Source organism: Diadema antillarum, unplaced genomic scaffold (genome assembly GCF_040938485.1).
Source record: "Diadema antillarum isolate AM-2024a unplaced genomic scaffold, OU_Dant_1.0 seq00001224_RagTag, whole genome shotgun sequence".
NCBI classification, from domain to species: domain Eukaryota; kingdom Metazoa; phylum Echinodermata; class Echinoidea; order Diadematoida; family Diadematidae; genus Diadema; species Diadema antillarum.
In genome coordinates, this window is record NW_027272014.1 from 254322 (window position 1) to 281341 (window position 27020).

A 27020-nucleotide genomic window follows, 5' to 3' on the forward strand; every position below is an offset into this window, starting at 1 on the left:
AAGAAGAGTTCTCCTTTCCTTGCAACCAACACTGGGCCCTCTTTATTTGACAATTATTAATATACTTGTATATACAATGTATATATATATACATAATAAATATAATAATATATATATATATATATATATATATATATATATATATATATACACACACACATATGTATACAGTGCACTCCAGTTTTAACGGACACGGTTATCATAAAACTCCGGTTACAATGAAGCAAAATTTAGGCCGCAGAATAATCCAAAGGCACTCTTTGTTCTTTATTGTTTATTTGTTTGGTTGTAATGAAATTTCAATATAATGAAAGAAACTTGCCACTCCCAAGGACTTTGTTAAAAGGGGAGTCCACTCTTTATACATGTACATGTATAAAATGTTGGTGGTTTTTTTTTTGCTAATTGTTTAAGTTAATGTAGGCCACCATGAATATGATATTGTGTAGTAAATTACTAGTAACACATGAATCTTATTTGCATGACGTACATATGTGGTTTCTACTGCAGTTACAGGTTATTGAAAGATTACTACAAAAAGGGCCTGACACTATTTTATCAAGAATCCCCAGGAGTGCTTGACACATCTTCAACATGTACCCTATGCTATCCATCATTCCTTTAATGATATGAGGGACTACAGTAAAATGGGAAGTCATTTTGATATAACTGAGAGAGCCAAAACAATGGCAATTCAAATACGATTGATTTTTTTTTTTACTCTATTTGTTTAATCATTAAAACATGAATAAGTCAAAACATTTGTTGGCATTCATGCAAGGCAACTTTTTTTCACTGCATATTTGAAACATTTACAGAAATGATATCCCACAGTAACAAGATATGACTTGTCATTATTATGAGCCATTTCAAATACACACTGTAGGTCTTTTGTTTATTTTGTCCACATGTAACATACCCACTATGGCTGAATACATTTTAAAAGATAACTCTGCAGTAGGCTGCTGTAAACACAATGCTTTGGTGTACAGGAAATAATCTTGAGAAAATGAACTAATTTACAACCTGCGCTGGCCAACTGACCTGCGTGACAGTTCAGTAGGTGTACTAATCTGCAGGTTAAACCTGTTGTGAACTGCTTCTTGATCCAGGGAAAGATGGGATGGGGTTCTTGTAACTGACATTGTAGGGTTCAAGACAAACTCACCTGCATGGATACAGAAGGAATTAGAAAAAAAAAAAGAAAATGAGAAATGTCACTGAAGGTGATGAATACACTCTGCTTATCACTTTTGTACTGATATGCTGAAGAGAACAATGAACAGTAACTTGACATAATAATTGTTCATAAGGAGCAGACCAACATTATGAATGCATGTGTGCCAAATTTTATTGAATTTCCTTGAGACTGGAAAAAACTATATCCACTTTTTCCTGACTTTGGGGGCTTGATATGCTACCATGGCAATGCACTTTTCACTTCTCTTTAAAAGTGTTTTGCACAGCTTCAACTTTGCATCTTAAACTCTATTGAAAAACTAGAGAAAAAGTTCAATCTGCAAGCCTTTCATCTCATGTGGGGACAAATGAGCTGTTGCCATGGCAATGACTTTTTCTTGCATGATTTTACATTCAGCTCAACATGTGTACCAAATTTTATTTGAATTGCTTGAAAACCGGAGTAGTTTGATCTGCTACATTTGCAACAGACCTGCTGACTAGATGCTGATTCCTATATTTCCACTTATCGTTTGTTTTTGTGGGTTATAGATATGAAACATGTGGGCCGTACAATATTTGGCATGCACATGAGATCATTACCTATTTAGACATTTTCTGACATGCAACTATTTGATATTGTTTTTCATGTGCATAACAAGGTCTTTAATATGTCATGATGCTTGGCAAATTAAGTTTTAAGTAATCAGCAACTTCATGAACACAGAATGGGTGATGAAATTACATTGGCAAAGGAAGGCATTTAAACATTGAAAGTGATGCCAAAAAGGAGTAAAATAGTAACATATGAATAATATAACATTATGCAGTGGTAGCACATACAAGCTTTCACATAGCACTTTATGCTTCTACTCAGGGAAGCCAGTTGGAAGGAAAAGAGGGCCTGAATTACATACACGAAGCTACTTCGTACATGAAAGGGCTTGAACTTTTGATAGTACCAGGGCCTGAAATCGGGCTTTTTCCTGAAAACTGGCATCCTTGTCCTAATCTATTCATATTGCAAAGAAGATTGTTACTCTTACGTTCAGCAGTAGTTGGTACAACCTTTCTGTCACCTGATGGTCGTCTGTGCCCTACATAATACACAAAACAACACACATTGTACACACATCTACTACAACAAAAGAGAATGTGTCTTGGTAATACACAAACTCAACAAAAACTGCAAAGGAAAACATATGACAGCAATAGAGATAAAGACTTGTAATGCAATTAATTTCATCACTGGACAGGTGTATCATAAATTCATTGAAAATCTTTGTGTCAATAACATTGTTGTTACCACCATGATCAATACACTCTTTACTGTACAAACTGTTATTTTCTAGTTCATATATTTTCGTGATTGAGAAGGTCACAGACATTTTCGTTAGATGTTTTGTGTGAATTGACACAGAGGCCTTCAAAAGTGTACTACTACCTTAGCATGTGGTGACATTTTCATGTTTTGCTAAATTCACAGTCCGACTGTGATTCTCAAAATTTGAGAAAATTAAACCTTTGTGAAAATAACAGCATCTATGGTATTTTCACTGTCATTAGCAATTAATAGGGTAATTACACTGTAGTAAGATTTAAGATGAATAAGGAATGTGACAATAGTTTTACAAGAGGAAATCAAAAGTACAGTGCATCAAGAAAATGACAGCCGAGACACTTTTTCAAACAGATTTCACAATTTATGATTGAAACAGAGATTTCACCTGTGTAGAATCTCTGCAAATACATGCCTTCCTTTGTTCTGCTTCCTTGAGCCCCAACTCATGCATTCTTATATGGTGAGGCTGTCATGTACACGTATATCATCCTTGTTCATTGCAATTTGTTATAAATTTTGAGAACATTCTTATTCCTCATCCCAATCACTATGAATTCTGAAACTCTGTACTCAGTATAATTTATAGCTGTTCAATAGTAAAAGTCTGAAAATCATTTGGAGGTCTCTTAAGCAGTGATGTCATGTCAGTCAATTTTGTTTGAGAGTTTGACTGGCTGCCAATGGGGCGAGAATGAAATGATGTGTATTTATGGAGGCCACACGTTACTACTCAGATCCAAACCCATAAAAAGTTGTAGATTAGGAATCTCTTGAATTGACCAAACTATGTCATGTGGTTTGACCTGCTCAAATTCTTAAAATTTTCTTTTTGGATTAAAACCAAGCTTAAATCAAGACATTAGCAGTTTTCTGGACCATATTTCTCCCTGAGAAATAGAATGCATTTACAATGATACTACTTAACACAGGGCTCCACACTAACTTTTTTTTTTTGTGGCCCGATGGGGCCACCAAAATCATCAATTTCAAATTTTGGTGGCCCGAGAGAAAAATTTGATGGCCCGAAAAAAAACAATGAAAAACATTAAAAGTCCTTTTTAAAAAAAAAATGAAATATGAGTCAAATATTTAAGTTTTATCATAGTAAGAATTGGAAGCTGGACATATACTCATAAATAAACCTCAACAAACTCGCAACACTCATTCTCAGGCACACATTCAGTCCTTTTCATCCATCATTTAAACAAATTTAACTGCTAATTTCCTGCGCAAAAAGTTACAAATTTATTCACATATTTTTCAAACATTTTTGGTGGCCCGAGGCGGGCCACCAAATTTGCCCTTTTTTAAAATTTGGTGGCCTGACTTTCATTTTTGGTGGCCCTGGGCCACCGGGCCACCCTTAGTGTCGAGCCCTGCTTAACAGCACACTTGAGTGACCCTTATAGTTATTTCCTCCCTTTTCCATTTTGATTAAATGGCAACTCTCATTTTGATCATTTTTGAATGGGTTAGAAAAGTAACATTTTAAAAGTCATATATAATATTGAAGCTTAGCATTCATTTCTTTGAACTATGATAGAAAAGTGAGAAATTTTGGTTGACTAACCCTAACCCTTACCGTGACCCTAGCCTCCAGAAAGGTAACAAATCATTGATAAATTATCTAAAGAAATTAATTAAATCTAACAAATGAACAATAAAGGCACTTTTCTGGACTTATAATTGTCAATTTCATGACTGAAAAATGTGAAATTTTTGCCCCTGACAGGGTACTTACACATGAATTTACTATACAGACAGTAGCCTTGTGTCCTTTGAAGAGTGTTCCCCATGTAACACACCTTTAGTAAACCCTCTCATTTTTCCTTTCCTTCTAAGCTTTCTAGCAATATAAGAATATTTTTTATTGCTTGAACAATGCAAACATTTTTAAGCTTTTAATGAATGAATTTCACAATAAAACCAAATGGTAAATGTCAAAGTGGCTTGATCACCATTGCGTGGTGGAGCTGACCTAGCCTATGCATGCAACAAACTCATCACAGCGGATCATCTGCATTATGAAATCTTAGAGGTAATGGCCAAACCCAAGACAGTGAACAAGTAACACTTCAGTGACTTTACCATGAACATTTCCAACAGTTTCAGCTCATTAATAATATATTATCGTTCCCGTTCTTAGTATAATGGATAGTAATTTTCTTAAGTAAGATCATAGTCCTTCCCAGGATTTTTTACAATGCTAATTCCCTAGAAATTTGTTTTTAAATGCTTAAAAAGTCCCTACTGTCAAAGAGGGATATCCTGCCTCCCATCACCCTCGCCAAGGATTTCACACAGTGACATAAATGTGTGCTCATCAAGATTTTGCCCTTCCCCCCCCCCCCAAAAAAAAAACTCTATTTTTTTTGGAGCTCTTGCAAACAGAATACTAGTTGTTATATCAGATTATATTCCACATACTAAGAATCTTGCTATAGGATTGGTCAAGAGCTGATCACGTGATAAAGCGTAGTTTTGCCCATCACGTCACCTGAGAAGAACTAGGTCACTTGATAGTACACAGTGCAACGCACTTTCCCATCAGTGTCGCGCGGTGTGCGCAGCAAATTCATTGTTTTGTCATCTGTAAAGAAAGCTGTTTGTTTTGCTGATCTCTGGCAGTCCATACAGTCTTAACGCGAGATGTGTACGCGCGAAATAAAAGTGCGTTGCACTGTGGACTATCATTTAACTAGGTCACTTGATAGTACACAGTGCAACGCACTTTCACTTCAGTGCCGCGCTGTGCGTGCAGCAAATTCATTTTGTTGTCATCTACGCGCACAGTAGCCTAAGCCCTAAGGATACCTAAAGACAGCTAAAACGGTTTCAGATGTGGAACAAAATGGGAATTTCTAGGACCCTGGATGTGGAATATAAAGCAAATAATTAACTTTTAGTTTCAGGCAATGAGACAAACTATCACTTCCTTGGCGATCTGAATGTGTACGCTATCTTTCCTCAGCTGCGCTGCGGAAAGATAGCTACATCCAGATCGCCTCGGAAGTGATAGTTTGTCCCATCACCTTCACCAACGTTGATTATTTGCTTACTAATTGTTTACTAACGGAATTACCAAATTTGGCACACATACAGACTGATACTGTAAAACACAATATTTTCACTAATTGGAGCCCACAGCCTTTTTCATGGCGTGAGATTTTTTGCGAGTTGCCTCTGATATTCAATGCGTACAGTATGGACAAGAACCTCCATAATTGTGTATTTTAATTTCTTGAATCTTGTCTTTTGCGATATTAAAATGCATGCAAACATTCCTCGTTTTAGGGTTTATCTTAAGTAGATGTAGACATTGAGCCCCTCAGTTTTTTTAATACACATATTTTCACTGAAATACAACACTCAAATGCAATAAAGTGATAGACTTATCAAAGATATAGAATTACTCGGGTTTGTTTGTTTGCTCATTTGTTTTTTAATTAAAGTCCTAGTCATCCTCTGACATTCTCTCAGGCTGTCATCATGATATTCAACAGATTTTTTTGAAATACCTTATACCTCTAATTTTACTGAGCTATGATAAAATGTGATAAAAGTAACTAAATTTACAAATTTGTAAGTACTCATTAATTGCCGATTCATTCTCTGATGTCTTCTCCTGTTGCCATGATAACACATCTTTAAAGTTGATATTTTGTATTACACAATGAAATGTAATGAGTGATTACATTTATAGATCTAGAATTGTTCCTCCAGTTGCAGTAATAGTCATTGAAAGTCATGGAAATATTCAGTAATGCCTGTTGCCATGGTAACAGTTCAATTTCTAGAAACTAGCAAATGTCTACCTCAAATTTAAACTTTGTTTGTACTCAAAAGCTCGGGCATACAAAGTTCTAAATTCCTAAATAAAGTGAATATACTGCAAGTAGTCCTTGATATTCTGTTACAAACAGGAAAATTTAGGTCCACTCTTGCTCTTTCATATTGCACTATTTTTTTTTCCTGGAATGGATAAAGGTGTGTGTATATGCGAGCCCTTACCTTCAATGGTCGAGAAGGGCAACGCAAAGTTGGATTCCCCCACTCCTCCTCCAGCTGTGTCTCCATCAGAGAGAGTTTCCATGCAGCTCACAGTGATGGATTTTCTGCAATGCATGATCATTATAGGCATGGCTCACACACTTTGAATGAAGCTATACCAAACACTATAACTACATATTTGACAGGTTTACTAAGCAGCTAATACAATGTATCTCTTGAAAACAGTGCCTTGATTTTCCTTTCACATTATCAATGTCAAGTACATAGATCATCATAGAGTGTTGAAGGGGAATACAGCCCAGTAATAAGTTGATCTGGAAAGAAATAGTAAAATGTTATAAGAACAACTGTGAAAGTTTGATGCAACTGGTATAAAAATTAGGGTAGTTATGAAATTCTGAAGATACGCCAATTTTCACCTAACAGTTCATGAAGAGTTGATGAATATGAGTGAGTTGATGATATCATCTCCTCACAATTTTCCACTGATCATGAAAAAAAGAAGACAAAAATTCAGTTTTCTGCTTTCAAATTATAAAACGTAATTTAACATTACTGGTTGAAACAATTTCAGAATAATGGTCCTCAAATTTATACAATGCGTAGGATCTGAGACCAGTTCATAAATGCAGTAAGAATAAACAAGAGACCCGCGGGTCTAGCGCTCACCTGAGTATCGCAAGTTCACCTTTCACGCAGTCACTAATCTAAATTATTCACAGCTCTACCAAAATTTGACCAGGCATTCTGAAGTAGAAGATGAAAATGTACAATAAGGGCCCAAATTTTTAAAGATTCCTTAATTTGGGGAATTGGGGGCCCCCTGGGGCCCTCTGGGTGGGGCATGGTGCCCATTTTGATAAATTGAGATCCTGACCCCCTAAGGATGCTACCTGCCAAGTTTGACGAAAATCTATCATGAGGTTTTCAGGAAGAAGATGACAATGTACGATTCAGGCCCCCATTTGGACCTTCCTAACCACCCCCCCCCCCCCCCCCCCCCACCCCTGCCCCCAAGAGGGGCACCCCTGGATCTCCTATGAACAAACTCGAAACTACAGTCATTAATGTACTCACTCATAGTATTATCTTAGCTGTATAACTTCTGATTCTAGAGAAAATTTTTAACGATTCCTTCATTTGGGGGGTTTGGGCCCCCCTGGGGGCCCCCTGGGTGGGACATGGTGCCCATTTTAACAAATTGAGATCCTAACCCCTTAGGGATGCTACCTGCCAAGTTTGGTGAAAATGGGTCATGGGGTTCTAAAAAAGAAGATAAAAATGTACAATTTAGGCCCCATTTTGCCCCTCCTCACCTCCCTCCCCTGGGTCCCAAGGGGGGCACCCCTGATTCTGCCATGAACAAACTTGAAACTGCAGTCATTAATGTACTAACTCATAGTATTAACTTAGCTCCATCACTTCTGGTTCTAGAGAAGAAGATTTTTAAAGATTCCTTAATTTTGGGGGATTTGGGCCCCCTGGGGGCCCCCTGGGGGCCCCCTGGGTGGGGCATGGTGCCCATTTTAACAAATTGAGTTCCTAACCCCCTAGGGATGCTACCTGCCAAGTTTGGTGAAAATGGGTCATGGGGTTCTCAAGAAGAAGATGAAAATGTACAATTTAGGCCCCATTAGAACCCCTCCCCACCCCCCCTCCCCTGGGTCCCAAGGGGGGCATCCCTGATTCTGCCATGAACAAACTTGAAACTGCAGTCATCAATGTACTAACTCATAGTATTAACTTAGCTCTATCACTTCTGGTTCTAGAGAAGAAGATTTTTAAAGATTCCTTAATTTTGGGGGGTTTGGGCCCCCCTGGGGGCCCCCTGGGTGGGTCATGGTGCCCATTTTAACAAATTGAGTTCCTAACCCCCTAGGGATGCTACCTGCCAAGTTTGATGAAAATCGGTCTTGGGGTTTTCAAGAAGAAGATGAAAATGTAAAAAGTTTACGCACGACGCACGACGGACGACGGACGACGGACGACGCACGACGCACGACGCACGACGCACGACGGACGCCGGACGAAGGGCGATCGCAATAGCTCACTTGAGCCTTTGGCTCAGGTGAGCTAAAAAACTGACAATTTCATGATTTTGTGTACAAATTATGTGGCAAGTAAGTTGTGCAGGGATGACATTATCAACCACTCATCTGACTGTGAGAGAAGTGTTTTGTAAAAATTAGCTCACAATTCCATAACATTTACATAACTCCCTTGTTAAACTCTTATCCAATTGTGATCAAATTTTAACAATTGTGCTTGTAAGATACTAGTTCTTTAATCAGATTAAATTTTGATGGGACCAAAATACCCCTGTAAAAATTTTGAAAACTGCAAACACTCTTCATCTGCACATGATCTGATTTAATGTAGATATTCATAAATATCACTCAAGTTCATTTGGTTTTCGATATCATTTTAGAAATGATATGTTTCCTTCCTAATCATCTGCATTCATCAGGTTCTTTACCCAGCATTACTTTTTAGTTGATTGAGAGGTCTGAAAAACAACATACAGTTGTATGAATCCAAGATGAACTTAGCATTCTTCACATGCTTAATTGCATGGAATTCTTTGTGGAAAAAGCTACGATACAAGATTTTATGACAGCATAGATTATCAACAATGGCTTTGTTTAATACTCTCACATTTTGACTATAAAATGGCCAATAATCCTGATACAAACTACTGTGGAACTGATTTTGTCCCTTGATTTTGTTATTTTAAGAGAACCTTGGCTTTCATTTAAATCTAAAATGTATGTTTGAATGACTAGAGAATGATGAAAACAAAGCAACATAGGACCTACTTAGCAACACTCCACAAAGAAAACGATGTGACTCACCTCCTCATTGCATCGTACAGCAACTGTGAATAAATCACCATTAAACTCACACTTTAGCAAGGCAATAATAATTGATGATTCTACTAGATACATGAAGATTTCCTCTAATAAATTTGAATTCTTTCACCTTATTGGACAAACTGTGGGGACAAGAAACCACATTAACCCGTTGAGGATGAGTCGCAAGTATACTTGGACTGACAGATGTCTATGGAAAATGCGTGTTGTAGCAAAATCAAACAGCCCTCAACAGGTTAAAGCCATAGCTCTTACTAACAATAATCAGCAGGAAATCCAAGGGGTGCATCTATGTATTGGTAATGTGACACAAAGAGTTCAAGTTTCACTAAATCCTTCATAGTCAGAAAGTGCATAAGGGTATCAGGTTAACTAAGAGGTTTTTTCCTGGCCTGTTTATTGTCATATTACAGTACAACCTTGCCTGTGTATCAATTATGAACAGGTGTGAATCTAAAGAAGGCACACACACACACACACACACACACACACACACACACACACACACACACACACACAAAAAAAATACTGATAGACACATTATACCAAATCAACTTAACATGAATGACTGAGATCTTTCAATGTGATGGCAACAATGTATTTGTGCACCTTGAATTGGAGCAGCGAATCAAAGTGCAGTGTAAAACTGACAATTTTAACAGCAAATAGTTTAAAAGCATGCCGGAACACGCTTCAGCGGAGTACTTTATTTGAAAGATCAAAATATACCAGATTAAAAGATAGAAAACTAACATGCGGAATTGTGCACATTATAGAAAAATATTAGGTTTTTAACAGGGCCTGGTTTTCATTTCATTTCGATTTGCGCATTACGAAGAAACTAGAAATACATGTTTATAATATTGAAATCTTTCCTAAACTTTAAACTCGATTCAAGTATTTCATTTAAAATTAACGGTGAAATAAAGCTTGTAATTCAACGAAAGGTGAAATGCGCTCTTCGTCTCCAAACTTTGTCTTGCAACTAGAGCGGTGCCGAGCATGACTTCAAAGCGAAGTGGAATGCTAGACATCCCATTGTAACGCCTTGAAACCCAAACATGTGTTTGCATGAATTACAAAGAGTTTCCACTCCATCTCTGTAACACCTCCCTGGTAAAGTAAAAGACACAATACAATTACAGGGGAATTAATTAGCTTACAGGTATACCCAAAATAATAATCTCAGATGAAAGACTTGTAGAACTTACCTGCAATTTCTGATATTGGCGGCTTCTTTCCATCAGTTTCTCAGATATGTCATGATAGCGTTTCTTGTTCATCTCAATCTCTTTCTTCAAAGCTAATTGAAAACAGAAAGATACAGTTTTATCATCTACATTTCCAGTTTTGTGAAGACTTACCGGTAATATTTGTTACTTAGACTACAGAATCCTGCCAGAAAATGACATCAGGTGTAGGAGAGCTTTTAATAACATTCTCTAGTTAAAAGTTGCCATGTGTTGGTTAGACCTTACACTGCTGTCAATTTTAAGAGTAGGCCTACTGGTATATACTGTACAGCTTTATTTGGCAAATCTAGAAACCCCAATTATTTTTTAAACTCTATGCTTGATCTCAAACTTCTGTGTTTGTAATAGTGGAGACATTTTGATCTTACATAATGATATTATTCATATTATTTTTTTGAAGAAATGGAAAAAATATGTATAAATGTATGTATGTATGATTATTACATATGTATAGTCCGAGATGAAAAAAACAAACAAACACCACTGTGGGATGCCAAATGGTGTAGGCAATAAGCCTCCATCACACATTCGTAAGTCCCATTTCATAATCTGTTGTCGAATCTTTAAATGACGTGTACCTTTGGGTCACTGAGTGTAAAATTTCTTTATAACTGCACAAAAAGAGCCAACTTGAAATAAATGAAACATTAGTGATAATAACTGAAAATGTTTTGTTATAGGTCTCCCTTATGATATACAATGTATATGATATATACTGTATTGTATTGATCAAAGCTCAGGCCCTTTTGACTCCATTTATTATTTACTCTACTCTTTCTGTACTGCTAATAAAAGCCACGGCCTATTATTTGAAAGCATCACTATTAAACAAAAGGTGCTAAGATGTGCACACATACCTGTCACCTGTGCTTTAAGACCTGATGACTGGAAATTGAAGGAAAATTTGAATAGCAGGAGGGATTTTAATTACCATGTGTATCAAGTACCAGAATTCCTGATGCAAAGCAGTTCCCACAAGAAAGTAACAATCAGCATTTGATAATTAGAGCCTACAGTTGTAATTTTGGTTGATCAAAGTATAATATGTACAATGTAGCTTGCAAACACATGACAGTATCAAATAATTTCTTTATTCATTGTACATTGCCAATATTTTCCTTAGGCAATCAAACGTCAGGATTTTTTTTTTTTTCAGATCAGAATAACCATATGCTCTTTCAGAAAAAAGAAAAGATAGAAAATGCAAGTATTTTTCATTTGTCAGTTTTTAATCAAATGCCACTGCGTCCAGTTACCATTATGAGAACCATCAGAAGCCATCGTGGGACAGCCTTAAAGTCAGCACTCATATGGATACTAATAGACTTGTTGTTGCTGCACTTGAATCTTGAAAAAGATTACTGAAAATTACTTTCTGGTGTATTTCTGTTCAGTTTTGTAACAAAACCCTGGGATCCCACAGGTCACTGTAGGCCCTATACACACTTGAGGAGTCCTTTCAACTACTGTAACACAGTTTTCGTTTTTGCTTTGATACTTTATTTTTTCCCCTTTTTTCCCCTTTTTTCCCCCTTTTTTTTTTTTTTTTTTGGAGGAGGTGGTTGTTTACAGGCTTGTATTTGGCCAAAGTTAGAATTTCTCAGGACTTGCCTGTTTTTTCCCCTCAAATAAAGGCTTTGTCCACCCTTGTTGCAGAGATGATTTTTTTAAATACTTACTAGTAGAATATAGCTTCATAATTTTGAACATAAACAGGGCTCCTCTCCCCCATCTTTATTTGCGATACCAATTGCCACAGATGACTGGAAACTATTAACTGTCAATAAATTCAATAAATACAGATTACCTTTACTCCCTCTCGTGTCACCATGGTGCATTTCTTTGGAGTGAGGCACTGTTATGCCTGAATTGGCTGAATAACTTGGGCCACATTTTTGGGACTTTTAATATTAAATGCTCGTGAAAAAATGCAGCAATTTAATGCTAAATGTCGTGCACTTTAGGTGCAAAGACCTTTAATAAAGAAAAAAAAAAAAGGATATTTGATGCTTCTGCCCGTGTTCTGCTCAGAATTTGCTCGTAGTACTGTTCCACCTGTGTGCTTCTTTCCTTGACTTTGGTGGCAACATAATCTTGATATGTCCTCTCCTGGTGAATCTACCTCATGAAAGATAAGAAAGGTCTAATGACTCAATTCAACTCAAATCAACTCACAAGTAAGTACACATCAATATAAATCAGAATACTAGAATGCATCAACATCAAACACACAACAACAACAAAAATCAAAATGAAAGAAAAATAGCAAGAGACACAGTCAGTGGGTTTACCACCTAGCAGAGTATCTCCAACACATTCGTGCAAACTATAACCATAGAAGAATGAGGCAAACTTGGGGTCATTTTTCGTTTGTTTATTTATTACATTTTTTTTTTTGGGGGGGGGGGGCTATAGGGGTTATGCTGTTCATTTGTATAGGGTCCACCGGTAATCTATCCAACTGGCAATGATACCTGCCAAGTCTGTGGAAAATTTGACCATTTGCAAGGAATACAATATTCATTTTTCATACCAATGTTACATGAACTACCTTTTGAGTACGGTTAGCTGTTTTCTTCCATAAAAGTGTCCATAAAACCATTTGAAATACAATGTATTGTTCATCTGGAGCCTGTTTCATAAAACTTGTCATCAGTGACAAGTTGTCATAGATGTGACAAGCTACTGAAATCTTTGCATCTGATCGGCTGAGAGCAAATTTGTCATAGAAATGTCGCAGTTGTCACTGATGACAAGTTTTATGAAACGGCCCCCTGATGACATGAAATGATATAACCCTAATGAACAATGATACTTCATTATGATCACAATAGCATATTCACGTTTGTTATGTGTATGTCTGAACATAAATGATTTGCCACACACTAGAAACATGATTCTAAGAAAACAGCTTGTATTGGGTACATGCAAAATTGGGTATGTCTATACTCGAGGCCCAAAGACACTGAAACTGCCCTTGTGCAAAACTGAGAATTAGGTGGTGATGCTGTTCAAACAAGCTGCCAGCTCATGTTAGGGGCAAGCTGGGCTTGGAGAGTACTTTGACTATTTGACCCATGATAATTGCTTTTGTTGTTGGGAACATTCAGAATTTTCTCATCCGTGGGTAGCAATGTTGTTTTGCAAAGTTCACATTTCTTTTAACTTCACGTCATGACTTACATCTCCCTCAATGCATCTTGCTGTAAAACCTTTGTTTGCTCTGAAACCAGCACTGATTTTAATAAATTAAACCAATGCAGAAACAGAATTCTTTAACCAACTTTATCCAATTATTACAAAACATACATTTGCATTACAGCAGGATCAATGCCTGCCAATATTTGTCTTAGTAAATGGAAGTCAAGTTAAAACAAGATATCACAATCACCTGATATGTCCAAAAGGCTACTGCGCGTGAACAGATTTCAAGAATGACCTCTGGCCTATGACCAGCCAGAACCATTGACTTGTATTGCTCAGACGGTGAGAGATCGATGCGTAGGATGTCTAATTTACCTGGCAAATCGGTGTCGCCTAAGTGGAACGGAGAAAAGCATAAAAAACACATCATGTGTCTAATTTAACTATCCTTCTTTCATCTTTATCAATTCATAAATCACAGCATAGAAGAGCATTCATGGAGGTTCCCATAATCTTTTGTGGTAAACTTGTGCATCGGACTCTTGACAAATTTTAAAGTAATATGTATGTAACAATACCATTTCTGCTCGGTGGGGATTAGCTATGGAAGGCAATGGGAGTTTTTCACAGTGTCATAGAACTTAAGTCAAATGCATACGATTATCTTTCATAGATTTTCTGTCTCCATACCTACCCATGTAAAGAAAGCATACTGTATCAACTGCATCACTTTGCCAAGAATGGCAGGTCTACTTTTGTAATTGTTCCATGAATGCACTGGCAGCCAACATTTCCTTCCTGATCACAGCAACAACATACATGTGAAATCGAATTTGATGATGCAAAAACATAAAGGAATTAGGGGAAGTTGGGCCAATTACGAAAGTTTTAATCACCCAAACACATTCAAAGATTTCAAAGAATCCTTTTGGTAAATATGTGACTGCAGTATGTCACCACCTGTAAATAACTGCATTGGTTCATGAGTATAATCAATCATACTTTCATGACTTCAATCATGAATGTAGTAGTATTTGACGTAATGGAATGATAGTACTATACGATTCTGATAAAGACAAAGGCAGTACCCATGAATAAGTTGTGCATTGTACCTTGTAAAGATCCTCTGAGTTGAAAGACTTCTTGTTTTGTTTTTTTGCCCCACACAAACTCAAATCAAAAAAAAAAAATAATGATGCAAAGTAGTCCATATGTCAATTTGACTTTTATTCAAACGAAAAGGACAGATCATTGAACACAATATGAAATATATGCACAAGCCACAAATGATATTTTTAACCCCCAAAAAAGGAGCAATGCACACTTTGTCATGGTAACATAAAAGAAGAAGTAATCATTTAATGATGGAAAAGAACGTTCCACTAAAAAGCCAATCTTGAATGGCATGGAACACTGGAATGAAACCACAACAACACCGATATACCTATAAAACATTTCTATAATACTATATTATGCCATGGTACATTTAATCATTAATATACTGTATAAGATGCTGATAATACAGGCATACTTTCAATACTTGTTTTAGAATGCATATAAAACTCATTATCACAAAGCAGTATCAATGGCACAGACACAATTTGGCTGTGTATACCAGGAAAACGTGATCAAATCAAATGAGTGGAATGACATCTGTCATCTACAATAAGCCTTTAGTCACATGATCAAGTCAGTTTCAAGTTAGGATTACTGCCACTGAGATAGCCCTATAATCTTGTAAATCAATTGGAATTATGATCTATGGTAGGGAGGCATGTGCCAAATGACTTCACCAACTTGTCTGTGTGTATGAAACCTTGGCCCCTATTGGGAACAAATCACTCGTAACATGTTAGTGATAATATTGGTAAGAATATCAAGATACAGGGAACCACAAATTTGCGACATTAAATCAAGTCAGCAGCACTTACAAGCTGGACAAACAGTTTTCTTGTTGAATTCTTGGGATCCATGCTCATCGCAAAATATATCTGACATCATAAAAAAGAAAGTTTTTTTGTAAGAGTTATGGAATGATGTTCTGGAAAATCTGCCTTCCTAATTTCTATTAAATGTAACACCCCCTAGACCTGGACTGCAGACAATTTGTCTAGCTACATAGGTATATATTATAACTCTTTGTCTCTTACCAACACTGCAACAGAACTAGACACATTAGTTCTAAGCACGTCAGCTAACAGTAACAAAGTCTTACGTTAGACATTTTCTAGATACTTTACTTTCTTCGACTCTTCATTTCATTTCATTTTCATTTTATTTCAACATGGTAATAAAAGGGAACTTGCTCAGCAATCACCTGTTATTCTGCAAGTCTGTGCATGTACGCAATGTAACAGAACAAAAACACAGATCTAGATTCAGTAAATTCAATGTAACTCTACTGTTACTTCTAGTACAATGTAGTTCTAACAGATTCAAGTTCTCCTGATAAACTCAACATCAACAAAGTGGTTGAAATTAAGACAAACCAGTGGGCCCTGTCTAAAGACTTGTGATTGATTCAAATCAATCACAACTAAAGGATTGAACGCCAGTGTGTTATACTGCCCTCTTACGGGCAGTGTTTGAGATGTATGTTATATTGTTGTTGTACAACCTTCGCCCCTTTCGGCCGGCAGTTTGTGTTGCGTGAGCATAATAAAGTTTGCTTAAACCTTAACTATTGTGACTGGTTATCCATCCCCGAACGATGTTCATTTAATGGCGTGGTGGCAGCTACATGGGATAAAGTACCCTGCTCTTCCCTCATTACCGATGGATTTTATGCATGATATGGCAGCCAGTTGGTCGGCAAAACGTGTCGTGATAGGTAGTTATGGTTTGCTCGCATCTGCTGTAGTCCCATACATAGCCCCTGAATGGCTGTTCCCTGTCCCCTATTGAGGCAACGACCTCGCACCCAGGCCCGAGAGAGAGGCCGCCCCTACCAGTATCCTAACCAGAAGTACAATGTACCAGGTACCTTACAGTGTTTACGATTCTGAGTCAATTCCAATCAAAAGACATGAAAGCAATGAATGGATGACTGAGGATGATTATGTCAGTCTTGATTATGATGATTTCTGTGACGATTATGATGATGAAAGTTATGACAGTTGTGATGAGCCCTTCGGGGACCCTAACCAACCTCGTCCCCATGAGGATCTAGTATTGCATGCTACTCGGTATGATGGCGTCAATCCAAGTTCATGTAGCATTACTCCTCATCCTGTCCCTATGTGTATGAGTAGTCTTGGTGTTAGTGAGTCCAGTCGTTCTAATGTTAGACATACAGTTCACAGTTGCCCAATATGTCTCGTGGCCAATCGCCCGAACCAGCATCATATCAGTGATTGCTTATTCCTACCAGAGCATGAAAGAGATATCATTACATGTGCTCGCCAAGCGGCGTCCGTCCTTGGCTACTCTGATTCCCTGTGTCCATATGACAATTATCTGGATGATTATGATGAGCTAGATTCACAATGTGATTTCTCAGAAGTTGAATGTTTTGATGATCTTCATGACGGTGCTTTGTCTACAGATATTGTCTGCTTGTCTGCTAGGGTATGTGTTGCTGATTCAGACAGTACTAGTCTTGGAGATGCAAAGGATATGTCAGATTTAGACAGGTCAATAGGGTTTCAAGACCATTCTTACTGCTATGATCGTGGCTCATCGGAGTCGGATGAGTTCCACTTCCGGGTTGATCAGTCGCCACAGTCTCCAGTAGCTAGTCCCTCAGTGTTGCCTGAAAAGGCCTGTATGTCTCCCTACATTGATCTTGACTATGGCCAACAGAGTATCCGGGTTACTCTTGCCAGTGGTTCGCCACAGAACTTCATTGGCTATTCAGTGTTCAAGAGTCTCGGAGGTGTTTTTTCGGACTCTTCTGAGGCTTATCCAGTTGACCATTCTTCACCGTATGCAATCATTGGAGGGACGTGCCTTACACTCACAAGAGATGGAAGGGCATTTCTCTTTGAAGGGTTAGTTGTTGACTCTCCGGATGTTATAATTGAGGCAGGCATTCCGTTCATAGTGTTGCACGACATTTCCATCCGTCCCGCAAAGCGCAGTATCACAATCGGTGATGGACCTTCGTACACCTATGGTCCTGATCCTACACCAGAGGTAGATATTCGTCTTTCCCGCACACCTCCGATGTCTCTCAGCCTTCCCCGATACAACCCGCCTTCCTCTATCTCTGATGATGTGACCGCACCTTCACCAGCCAGCAACGGTCACCACCAAGGCATCGGCCTACACCCTCATTCCCAGGATGCTGAGGCTGCACGTCAGTGTCTAGCTCAGTCGGAGCTAGCCATCATTCCCACCCCTGAGATGAATCGCACCATCCCTGATGTCACCGATGATTCCTCTGGTGCCCTAACCACACCTCGTCATCGCTCTGGCTTGCTAGCATGCCAGCCATCTTCAGATGTCACCCAGTGTCCCTCACCCACTGATGAGCTTCCTGTGGATGTTCTCAATATCAGTGTTAGTAGCATCAGCACTCCTCATCGACGCAGTGGCCCCCCAGACCATCCTCGCACTGTCGAGATCAACGACCCTCCTGGGCGCCCCCCAGATGCATCCAGAGGACCCTGTGCCTTCACCAGTACCTCCACTCCTGGAGATACATCTCACGTTCCACGGCGTGAGAAGAGTACTGCTCCTCGTGTTCAGCTCTGCACATCTGTGATGTCTCCAACCTCAGACATCGCTCCCACCCCTCAACCAGGTCACTCCACGGGCTTGCATGTAGGACCCCCTCCTGGCCGTCCTCCAGACATTGACTGTATGTTCAGAAGCTCCCTGATAACTGATAACCCCCATTTTTTACCTCAGCTACCGGATGTTCCTGGACTCTGACTTGTGAATTGAATTGTGTGCCACATGCCTGCTTCATTTTTATGAGTTTGTTAAGCCAATATATTTGTGTATACATGTAATAGGATACATGGATGTTGTTGCTTAACTAATGCAGGATCTTTAAGGTTATTGGTTATTTTTTCTTATTATGTATAATGTACATGTGAAATTAGTGCTTAGAAGTGAGACACAAAAAGTGCGATGTATAAGTTTGTGATCTGTTATGTTTTATTTGCAAGGTAATATTGTAAACTTTAGTTGCTAATTATGTTAGTTATATTGAAATGTTTTTTTACAATGGGTGAAGTTTGTGTGAATTGTGTATAATTCTGCCACTTTTGATATTTTGGCACTCTGAGATTTAAAACTCGGGTTCATTTTTTGTTTGTTTGTTTTTGTGATTGTATGAAATCTATGCACGGCATGCATTTTTTTTTCTTTGAGCATACTATATTACAAAGTTGCTAATATTTTTGTTCTGGTCTAAAGTGTTTTGCATTTATTCTGATTCATGTAATGTACGGAGACAGTGCATGTATATTGTTATTGGATGCAAGTACATGTTGTAGTATACATCATATAAGCAGCCAGTTGACTTGCACATAGCAAGTTGTGCAAATCTGAATAACATGTTTACCGTTTTATGTATGTAGCATACACATGATGGTTTTGCCAGCAACTCAAGTATAAGTCGGCATTTTTATGTTTGTGTTTTTGCCTTTCAGTTTGCCCAGTGTGTATGATTCTTTGAGTCATTTCCTCTGTCTTATGTCAAATACATATTGCACACATTTAGGAGAGGTGAAATTTTTACATACGTATGTATGATGCTTGTTTGATTTTTTTTTTTTTTTGTTGCATATGCAAGGGTAGAATATCAGTACCAGGTTTATTGCTAAAGAAAAGATAAATGTACGTATGATGATAATTTGTCATTATATGAAATTTATATGATATGTATGGTAACACATTGTACATGGCATATACAATGTAGTTTTGATGGACCTTATGTAGTTCACTCTTCCCCTTTTTGATATGTAAGAATCATGTGTCAGGTCATATTGTATGGAGTGACGTCAATGTCGGAGTTCGTTTTTGATACACTTGAAGGACAAAATATGTTTCCGAAGTTTGAGTATGTTTTTAAAAGTATAATACACCGTACAGGTGTATTTGATCTCTGCGTTTTTCTGATACAAATGTATATTGTAATTTGTTTTTATATACAGTACATCTTTTATTGGATGTATCATTGTCGGTTGTTTCGTTTGGTATTATATGCCGAAGGGTTGTAGTTATAACTCACATGATAAGTTAATGATGACATTAAGGTTTTGATATTGCTACATCAGATGGGTGGCTATTCTCAGCGGCTTTCATTCACATGCGTGTCTTACTCATACCGATTTGAATACATGTATCAGGCATTATTATGAACACACCACATTGTTGTTTTCAATGCCATGTTGCTTTCATATGATTTATCTAGGGATTTTTGTCTCTGCGCTTTTCGAGCCTATGTTGATGTCTATTTGGTTCTAATGTAACAACATTGTGTGTGGTGTGTATGTGCTTTAAGACTGTAGAGGAAAGACAGCTATAGTGTAGTGTTTATGTACACTCGTCCCAAATCCCAGCATATGTAGAAGAAAAGGGATTACAGCTGTATGTGCTGTGTTTAACAGTGTTGTAACAAAAGAGTGAATGCGAGTGGGGAGACCATGGTACTTACGTAGGCCTACAGTAGTAGTGTTTCATATTGTGAGAAAAGGTAGAAAGTGAGGTAGCTACACGTGTTTGTATGATATTTGATAGTTGACATTGTGAAATATTTTCTGTTTCGTTTACACCGTAAAGTGGTTTGTTTTATTAAGTGTTTTATGATTGGTAGAAGACGTTGTACAGGGTATGTATGAGGTTATACATGTATAGCATAGGTTATTGGTATTTTTGTATGAGCATGATTCTGATTGGTGATCCATTGAGTAAGTACTGTATGATAGCAGTGCTTATCATAGTGTAATGTTGGTGTGTCATATTAGTTGGTTGTCAGTCCATACAAGTTTCTAGAGACTGTGTCTATATGGGGATAATGTTTGTATTAATGTTATCAAATCATTGAGTGTTCGTAATGTGGTCTAGCTATCCACATCATTAGTCAGAAGTTTGATTGGTTTAATTCCACACACATTCTTGGCATATTGAATGTGCATGATTATTCCATAGCCAAGGGTTTTCCATTGTGTTGTGTAGAAGAAGACAGAAAGAAGAAAGTGATCGCGCCAGTGTGTTATACTGCCCTCTTACGGGCAGTGTTTGAGATGTATGTTATATTGTTGTTGTACAACCTTCGCCCCTTTCGGCCGGCAGTTTGTGTTGCGTGAGCATAATAAAGTTTGCTTAAACCTTAACTATTGTGACTGGTTATCCATCCCCGAACGATGTTCATTTAATGGCGGAATGCAAATCCATCTTATCAAAAAGTTATGATTGAAATTAAGATGAAGAACAGCAATCAATCAATCACAGTTTGTGATTGATTGCAGCTTTCAAGAGATTTGTGATTGATTGATTTCTATCACAAGTTTAAGACAGGGCCCAGAGACTTTTAACGTTAGGCCCCTATACCGGTACTTAATGTCTAATATGATTAACTGTTACTATAGTGTTAGAATCTAAATCTGGGTATTCTCTAAAGATTTAAAAAATCATCAAAAACAAAGAAAAAACAAACAAACATAGAGGGGGAAGGGAATGGTAATCCCTTGTCCTGCAGACATATGTCAGACCCATTGTAGAGTATGCAGCTGCTTCATGGGATCCCCACATCCAAAGAAACATCAACAGGATTGAACAGATACAGCGAAACAGTGCGAGGTATGTGACTGGCAACTACACAACCCAATAGCAAGTGCTTCAACAAAAAAAAAAACTGACCCAGGAAATGTCATTACTATAAATTTATAGGTCTAGTATAAATGAAAAGTTTTTCGCGGAATTAGACATACCCGGGTATGTCTAATTCCGCGAAAAACTTGTCGGTCAACGTACACATTTGCCTTAGACACTGCCATTTCAGTGACCGTGTGCACGATATTGGTGATGATGCACACTGGTCCCTAACGTCAAATTCTAGATTTACAACGAATGGAGGTCAGTCAAGCCTCAAAAGTTAAAGCAAGGATACGTGAGCAGGATGTCACCCAGGCGTTCGAATTTATTGTCTTCCGACATTTTCGGTAGTTGCACACCATGTCCTCCATTTAACTGAGTAAAAACACACACACTATTTTCCAGAGTCTACGTTAGGTGACTCTACTGCTGTTAATCATGATCGACTGTGTACTGTGTGCCGTATATCCCAATGCGCATGCATGTGATGTGATCGTGATGTACAATGTTCAAAGCTGTTGTCATGCAACGCGACTGTGTCGTCGAGAGCCTGCATGCAGAGGGCGGGATGCGCGCTCAGTCGGCGTCGCAGCTGCTAATTTTATTTAAAAAAAAAAAAAAAAAAAAAAAAATCGGAAAATTAAAATAAAGAGAGAGAACTTTTAATAGCCTTCGGCCTTTCTTGCATGGCTATCCGTGTGTTCCGAAAGGTACGCTACCCGAAGCGAAGATCCTTGGTGCTTCGAATAAAGGCTACAAAATATCACAGTTTGTATACTCAGATGGGCCCCTAACAAGTTTACATCTACCGCTGATAACGGTTTCTTTCTTCACGCATTTTAGTGGACGGTATACCTAGTGTAGTTGTCACAATATTGCGGTGTTTTCTGTAGATTTTGATTTTTTGTGCTGTTTCCCCTATTTTAGGGGTGCTGAGCACGAATCCACCTTTTGCCATTTTCTTTTTTCCACACTTCTCATAATGCCATGGTTACCTTATAGCAACGATGGTTGTCATGGTAACAAATATGTTTAAAGAAAATAGTGATATTTTCATGAAAAAGCAAGAAAATATGACAAGATCGAGTGGAATAGCCTGTTGATTACTAACTACTATCATGATTATCAGCTTTTTTCCAACTACGTTCATTCCATTTCCTTTTCGTTGCTATATTACAGAAAATGATATTTTCATGAAAAAACCATGACAATTGACAAGATTGAGTAGTACATTTGTAACAAATTACTATTAGTTTTTTTTCATTATATTCATCCTACATCGTCTTTGCTGCTATAGCAATAACATGAGAAAACCTACTTTTTAAAGAAAAAAAAATAACGCTAATAATCAGATAAGGAAGGAAAGAATTATCAAACAAAAAATAAGTAAAAACACAAAAGTTTAGTCAGCTACCCGGTACCTGAATTTCTGATCACATTGCATCTTCAAAACCTTAAATATGCCGTAATAATGATAATGTTTAACATGGTTGTCATGGAAATGCATCAATTTTTTAGAAAAAAAAAATCTTCAAGAAAAAAAAATCTTGAAATTATGGTCTAAATTTTGAAGCATTTCAAATGAACAAGACTTTTAGCCACACATAATTCTGTTCATGGAACATCATTTCTGTTCCTATCGCAACATGTTAAGGAATAGATTTTTTTTTTTCTGCCATAGAAATACATAGGGAATATTAAATACAAGTAACAAGCAATACAAATAAGTAAGACCTCCCCAAAAGTTCAAATTTTCTTGTCATAGTGTACTCTGTTTCAGTATTAATGTCTCCAAGACATTTGTAAACCTGAAGTGACTATTTCAAACTTTATTTTCACTTTTTTGTCTTCAACAGAATCTACAAGAAACAATATTATGAATTTGACATGCGAGTCGTTGAAAATATACATAACCAGACAGGATTATCAACATGTTCATGTCTACAAGATCAGTACAAAAAAGATACATACACTCTATATACACTCTGCGAGGGGAAAAAAAGTGGAGGTACCCACTCAAAAGACTATATGCTTGTATCATATGGGTACCTCTATAAGGGAAAGGGTGAAAAGGGGGTGAAAAACTTACAACTCAAAGAGTGCGGGAAACTGGGAAAGTGGGGAATAGAAAAAAAAAGAAAAGCAAAAGTGGGAAAAGGGAACAAAAAGAGGGAGAGAGAGAGAGAGAGAGAGAGATAAAAGCCTAAAACATTTTGTTGCATACACCAAGGGCGAAAGCCCACAGAGACAATTAGCCAAACGTCTTCGAAAGTGATACATTGTCGAGCTGCTTTCCAGCGGAAGAGATTGTAACTGTGAGGACGAGAGCACGTATGGAATACTGGTAACGCAGTAACAATGATTGATGCCTCAAGAGAACGCATCCTATAGTGAAAGAAGAGAAGATAATGTCGTGCTTACGAAATACTGCACATTACAAAATTAAATTCATTCGGTTACATTATAAAACTTTAAAAGAAGCATTTTTAGTTTCTTTTTAAAAGAATTCAATGAAGTTGCATTGATGGTGCATTGACACTATGATACTTCCTCTATAGCAATTTCCAACAGATTGCTATATAGAACTTTTATCCTTGAAAAAAAAAAACATTTTCTCATGTTATTGCTTTAGCAACAGAAATTATGTGAAATGAACGTTGTGAAAACAAAAGCTGATAGTAATTTGTAATGAATATGCTACTCAATCTCGTCATATCTTCAATTTTTTCATTAAGATATCAGTATTTTCTTTTAAAGAAATGTTACCATGGCAACTGGCATTGCTATGAGGTATCAATGAAATTGGAAAAAGGGGTTGTTTTTAATTAATTGAAGAGAAATGTATATATTGACATATTTTGGCCTTGGTTTTTATGATGTTAGTGAAGAACACGAGTTCTTTTAAAGTAAATAATAATTGCCATGGCAACGGCTGAAGATATCATTTAGAAAATTGGCCACAGGTGGATTCCTTTTCAGCATTCCCAAAATAGAAAAAAAGAGCCGAAAAAAATTACAAACTCTACAAAATTTGATCATTTATTCATTTTCTTTTCCTTTTAAGGAGATAACTCTCCCTTCTGGGAAAAATCATGTTGTTACCATATAAATGATAGCAGCGATAATAATGTGGCATGAACATAGTGGAAAAAGCTGCATGATTTTCATAGTAATTTGTACTATGAGTATGCTACTCAAACTTTTCATGTTTTCATGCTTTTTGATGAGAAAATAATTTTCTCTTTAAAAATAGTTGTTACCATGGCAACCGTCATTGCTATGAGCTAGCCGTGACAGTCGGAAATTGTGATTTTTAAATTGATTGAAGCGAAATGTTTAATCTATTTTGGTGTTTATAGCATGTTTTCATGATGTTTAATGAAGAATACATGTTCTTTCAAAGAAAATAATTTGTTACCATGGCAACGGCTAAAGATGCCATTTACAAATATGGCAACAGGTTGATTCGTGTTCGGCAGTCCAAAAATAAAGGAAATAGCACAACCAATCTCATTATACAGAAATGTATTATCTACCGACTATGCTATTCTTGCTTTTCTTTCAATCGCAATGCTTATTTTTCTTTAAAAGGCAGTTTTTGCCATGTTGTTGCTATAGCAACGAAAATGATGAGAACAGAACATAGTGGAAAATAAGCTGATAATCAAGATAGTAATTCATAATAAATATTCCACTCAATCTTGTCATGTTTTCTTGCTTTTTCATGAAAATATCATTTTTTCTTTATAAATAGCCGTTTCCATGGTAACCGTCATTGCTATAAGGTAACCATGACATTATAAAAATTGCAATTTTTGATTTGATTAAAGAGGGTTTATAATGACATATTTTGGTGTTCACAACATGTTTTTATGATGCTCAGTGAAAAATATATGCTCTTTTAAGAAAAATAACGCGTTGCCGTGGCAACGGCTGAAGACGTCGGTTAGAAAAATGGCAACAAGTGGAGTCATGTTCAGCACCCCCAAACTAGGGGAAATAGCACAAAAAAAATCAAAATCTACATAAAATCTTAAAAACATTACAACTCGCCGTCTACTATTTAACCGGGTCTTGCATGAGCCACGCGCTAAAGCCATTCGTAGGATCTGTGAGAACTGGAACACCAAAAGGCGACACTAATATCAATTACGATAAAGTATCCTAAAGCACTTGAAAGCAAAATTATACTAATATGCCCGCTTTTAACAACTTTTTGATAGCATGCTGCGCAGTGTGTTCCTATCGTTTTATTGCACAATAATTACTTCGTTAGGACTCGCATTTTGCATGCATCTCAGCAACGCCGGCGCTACGTTTTCAAAAGTGGGGGGCCCACTTCAGACTTCTGGCGCCACTTCTGGGTTTCATCAGCTGACAAGGCCTATTATTGTGTGTGTGTGTGTGTGTGTGTGTGTGTGTGTGTGTGTGTAGGCGTATACACTATCCAGTAGGCCTATATTTTTTAGCAAATTATGAAACAATCACCAAAAGTCGTGCTCCCAATCTTTCATTTTAAATTCTACAAGCAAAAAGTAAATTCTACAAATGCAACTCGTAGTATGTAAATGTCTTAATGATAAATTGTTGTATTATTATGAAAATGATATTCCTTTATGTAAAATAAAAAGTAACCGAAGTTAACCAAGAAATCCTTGGATTACAGAAATCCATAAACATTCGTAATTCTTTGTAAAAGTTACATATTCGTAACCCAACTGAATTTAATTTGAATATGTATAAAGTTTATCAAAATAAATTGACAAAATTGATTCGTTTATCCCGTAGATTATCTTTTTCTGATAGAATGAAAAGGTTTCTTCGAATATTAATGCAACATGGAAAATCATCAAAGAGGTCCTAGGTAAAAAGCCTGATTCTCCGCCAACGGATGATATCACATTAAACTGCATCAAAATAAATGATCCCAATGTATGCAAACTCATTTAACTCATTTTTCGTTAACATCGGTCCGGAACTTGCTACTAAAATTAGCAATACTTCTGTTCATTTTACAGATTATCTTTTTGACCAAAATCAAGAGTCTATTAATTTCAATCCAACAAGTCCCCGTGAAATTCTTGATATCACCAAATCTTTAGATAGCTCTAAATCTCGTGGTCTTGATAAAATAAGTATGACGCTATTGAAAGAAATAGTTTATCCATTCGCAGAGCCGTTAAGCCATATATATTATTTGATCTTTCTTTATCACAAGGTATTTTTCCTGATCTGCTGAAAATAGCTAAAGTTAATCCAATTCATAAAAAAGATGATCCTCATGAAATTAGTAATTATCGTCCCATTTCTTTGTTGCCTAGTATATCCAAAATTTTAGAAAAAAAATTGTTTATAACAGACTTCTTAAATTCATTAATAAGTATGATTTACTTATTCCCAATCAATATGGTTTCTGAATGAATTATTCAACTGATTTAGCATTTATATGATAAA

The 27020-nt window shown here is 37.0% G+C and overlaps 1 protein-coding gene across 1 annotated transcript; it reads right to left on the reverse strand.

Annotated features, from left to right (window-relative positions):
* Positions 1-1019: 1019 nt before the first annotated feature.
* LOC139744982 (E3 ubiquitin-protein ligase CCNB1IP1-like) lies at positions 1020-21937 on the reverse strand. The gene is made up of 9 exons (XM_071655388.1): positions 21862-21937; positions 15731-15790; positions 14047-14192; positions 12666-12773; positions 11513-11540; positions 10614-10705; positions 9385-9407; positions 6533-6636; positions 1020-1168 (listed from the first exon to the last, which is right to left on the reverse strand). Exons 1-9 carry the CDS (start codon positions 21935-21937, stop codon positions 1020-1022), a joined length of 786 nt encoding a protein of 261 aa, XP_071511489.1.
* Positions 21938-27020: the final 5083 nt, after the last annotated feature.